General features: G+C 43.0%; 1 protein-coding gene across 1 annotated transcript; it reads right to left on the minus strand.

Annotated features, from left to right (window-relative positions):
* Positions 1-405: 405 nt before the first annotated feature.
* On the minus strand, positions 406-2374 carry LOC147423192 (uncharacterized). Its single transcript, XM_086501566.1, has 4 exons — positions 1973-2374; positions 1647-1885; positions 1369-1578; positions 406-908 (listed from the first exon to the last, which is right to left on the minus strand). The coding sequence occupies exons 1-4, from the start codon at positions 2288-2290 to the stop codon at positions 722-724; spliced, it is 954 nt and encodes a 317-aa protein (XP_086357692.1). The 5' UTR covers positions 2291-2374; the 3' UTR covers positions 406-721.
* Between the last annotated feature and the right edge of the window lie 466 nt (positions 2375-2840).

Below are 2840 nucleotides of genomic sequence, written 5' to 3' on the forward strand. Positions count from 1 at the left end.
CATCAGTATCTAATCAAAAAATTGACACTCAACATGTAGGTGCTCTATATTTTCGTGGGTGCTCTATTTGGCACCCTGCAAGTCATCAATTATCAACTGTGCCCTGAAGTGATGAGTTACGAGGTAAATGTGCCCCAATCCATCACCGAGCTCACCAAAGGAAGTTTGATACTTAGCTAAGATGAAAGCCTCATTTATCACAATTATCAATTGAGCATACTAAGGGCTGGAGAGTTTGAAAAGTTACCAATTGAGCATACTAAGGGCTGGAGAGTTTGAAAAGTTACTGACTATCAAAGTGGATTAGTGCTGTGGCAAATATTATGATTATTTCTTAAAAATCCAAATTTAAGCATGCATTGGGTGTTCGTATACTTCTCTTCGTGAAATTTTTTTCAACAAGTTGGGTTTGCCTTACCTAGTTCCATATCCTACCCCCAAGGTGCAATTCCATTTTCCGTTTTTTTTTTTTTTGTCAAAGCAAGAAAGCATGCAGCAAATTTAAAAAATCAACAAATATGACCAAAATGAGGTGAAAGGATAGAACTTAAAAAACATTTTCAATCATAAAACTGAGATAAGCTAGGAGTGTTTCTTCTCATATAAACTGCCAAAGTCAAGCTAAAGAGGTGAACACCCATGTGAGAACCCTTCATTTACAAATTCGCGCCGGGGGGGGGGGGGGGGGGGGGGCACGCACAAAACAAGAACTAGAAGCTTTTCATTTGAAGGTTGGAAGTTTGCCCTTGAGAGCCCCCTTTACTTGCATGCGCTTGATAGTTTGAATAGCCTTCCCAGGATTCAAGTGCTTGGGACATGTCGCAGTGCAATTGAAGATGGTCTTACACCTATACGTTGCCCACCTGTCCAGCAACGCGTCCAATCGCTCTGTTGTGTAATCGTCCCTACTGCTCAACCAAAGAGATGCACCATCCTTTCAATCATGTGTCATCTATGTCTCCCTATGATGTAGGGAGTGTGCATTGAAACATGAATATGCACTCAAAATACACGCATTAATATCAAATAAAACCACGCATATCTACATGTTCATAAATACACGCATTAATATCAAATAAAAACACGCATATCTACATGTTCATAAATACACGCATATGTATATGTACCGGTCTAAATACATGCATACTTATCAGTAAATGCATGTATATGCACTGCAAAATAGACACATACATATTGGTAAATGCACAAATTACATGCATTTACTGATATTATATGCATGTAAACACAAATTACATGTATACGCACTTCAAAATACATGCATACATATCAGTAAATGCACACATAAGTGTCGAGATCCACCACAAGAAAAAAACAGAAAAAGTAGGGGAGGAAAAGAGTCTCATTAACCTGTCTTGAATCCATCGGCCAGCATGTATAAGTGACGCAGGTCCGAGAAATTTGTCCCCATTCCACCAATATGATGGGCATGCAGTGCTGCAACAAAAGCACAAAATGCATTCATAGTAACCATCGAGCTTGGCCCTCTGTGCGGGGGTTTGTCGGTACTCTCTCCCATCTGGTGCGGGTTTCCTTGGTTTCAGCCATGGCTCTATAGATCTGCTTAAATATTAAGATAATAAAGTACCCCTTAAAGATAAACTTGATGCTTACAAACATATCCATACCTGTATTGCTGATAGAGATTGGTCAAATCCGCCACAAGGTCTTTGATGACGGGAAGATGAGGTAGAGGAGTTATCATTTGTGGCTTTTTTTCGTCGGGGTCGATCAGGCATAAGCACGCCACCGTGTTTGTGCCATTAATATTCATGCTACACGACCCGCACACACCTTCTCGGCATGAGCGTCTGAATGTTAGAGAGGCGTCCTTCTCTGCTTTAATTTTTTGGAGTGCATCAAGTACCTGCTCAAATATGACCTATTTCAGAGGGCATGTGCGCGTGCGTGCGTGTGTGCATCTGTAAGCATGCCAGAGAGACAGAGTCTGTACCATGGGGCCACACTCAGCCAGATTGATGAAGAAGCTTTGCATGTAGGGTTTTTCTGGCTTCTCAGGATTCCATCGATAAAGTTTGAACTCTTTCATTCGCGGCTTTGAGAGCTCTTTTAACTGATTTCGGATGTCTGGGAGGGACGGAATTTCGGGGATTTCTTCGATGGTGTCTCCGGCTGGGTTGACGATAGCAGGCGCAACATTGTCTCTGCTTGAAAGACCCCGCACAGAAAAGTACGTTTGCGCTAGCCGCCTCCATGTTCTGTGTGTTGTGCATAAGCTCCATGAATGTTTGGTGGAAATGGTAGCAGCCATGGTGAAGAAGCTGAAGACGCTGCGCTGCGAGCACCATTTGAAGGCAGGGCAACATGTTTCAGCAATGGGCACGTGCCTCCTCTCTAGAAACTAGAATGCTTCGACAGCCCTCACCTTTTTTAAGTGCCACGGGGTCCCAAAGCATGCGATCAATGGCTCTTGTGCAAAATCAAAAGCGCGCGCAAATCTCAATCGTCGACGGATAAAAATTAAACTCGGGATCTCGAGTTTAGTTTTTATGTCGAGATCCCAAGTTTACCTTCAAATAGATGTGGAATCACATCTATTTCAACGAGGCGCATGCGGGCATGTTGGTCAAGGCGTGTGTCCCCCAAGCTAATGACGAGGGTTCAAAATCTGGCTAGAAAAGCGAGGCGTCTTAAGATTAGGTTGACCTCCCGAAATTAGTTTTTCAAAATCTAAACTCAGGATCCCGAGTTTAGATATTAATCGATCAACGATCCAGATCGATCGACATCCCACCTTTCAATTGGGACCATTGATCCCATGCTTTGGGACCCCGTGGCACTTAAAGGGGAGGTTCGACAGC

This window comes from Adiantum capillus-veneris, chromosome 26, assembly GCF_014529385.1.
Source record: "Adiantum capillus-veneris isolate H3 chromosome 26, ASM1452938v2, whole genome shotgun sequence".
NCBI classification, from domain to species: Eukaryota; Viridiplantae; Streptophyta; class Polypodiopsida; order Polypodiales; family Pteridaceae; genus Adiantum; species Adiantum capillus-veneris.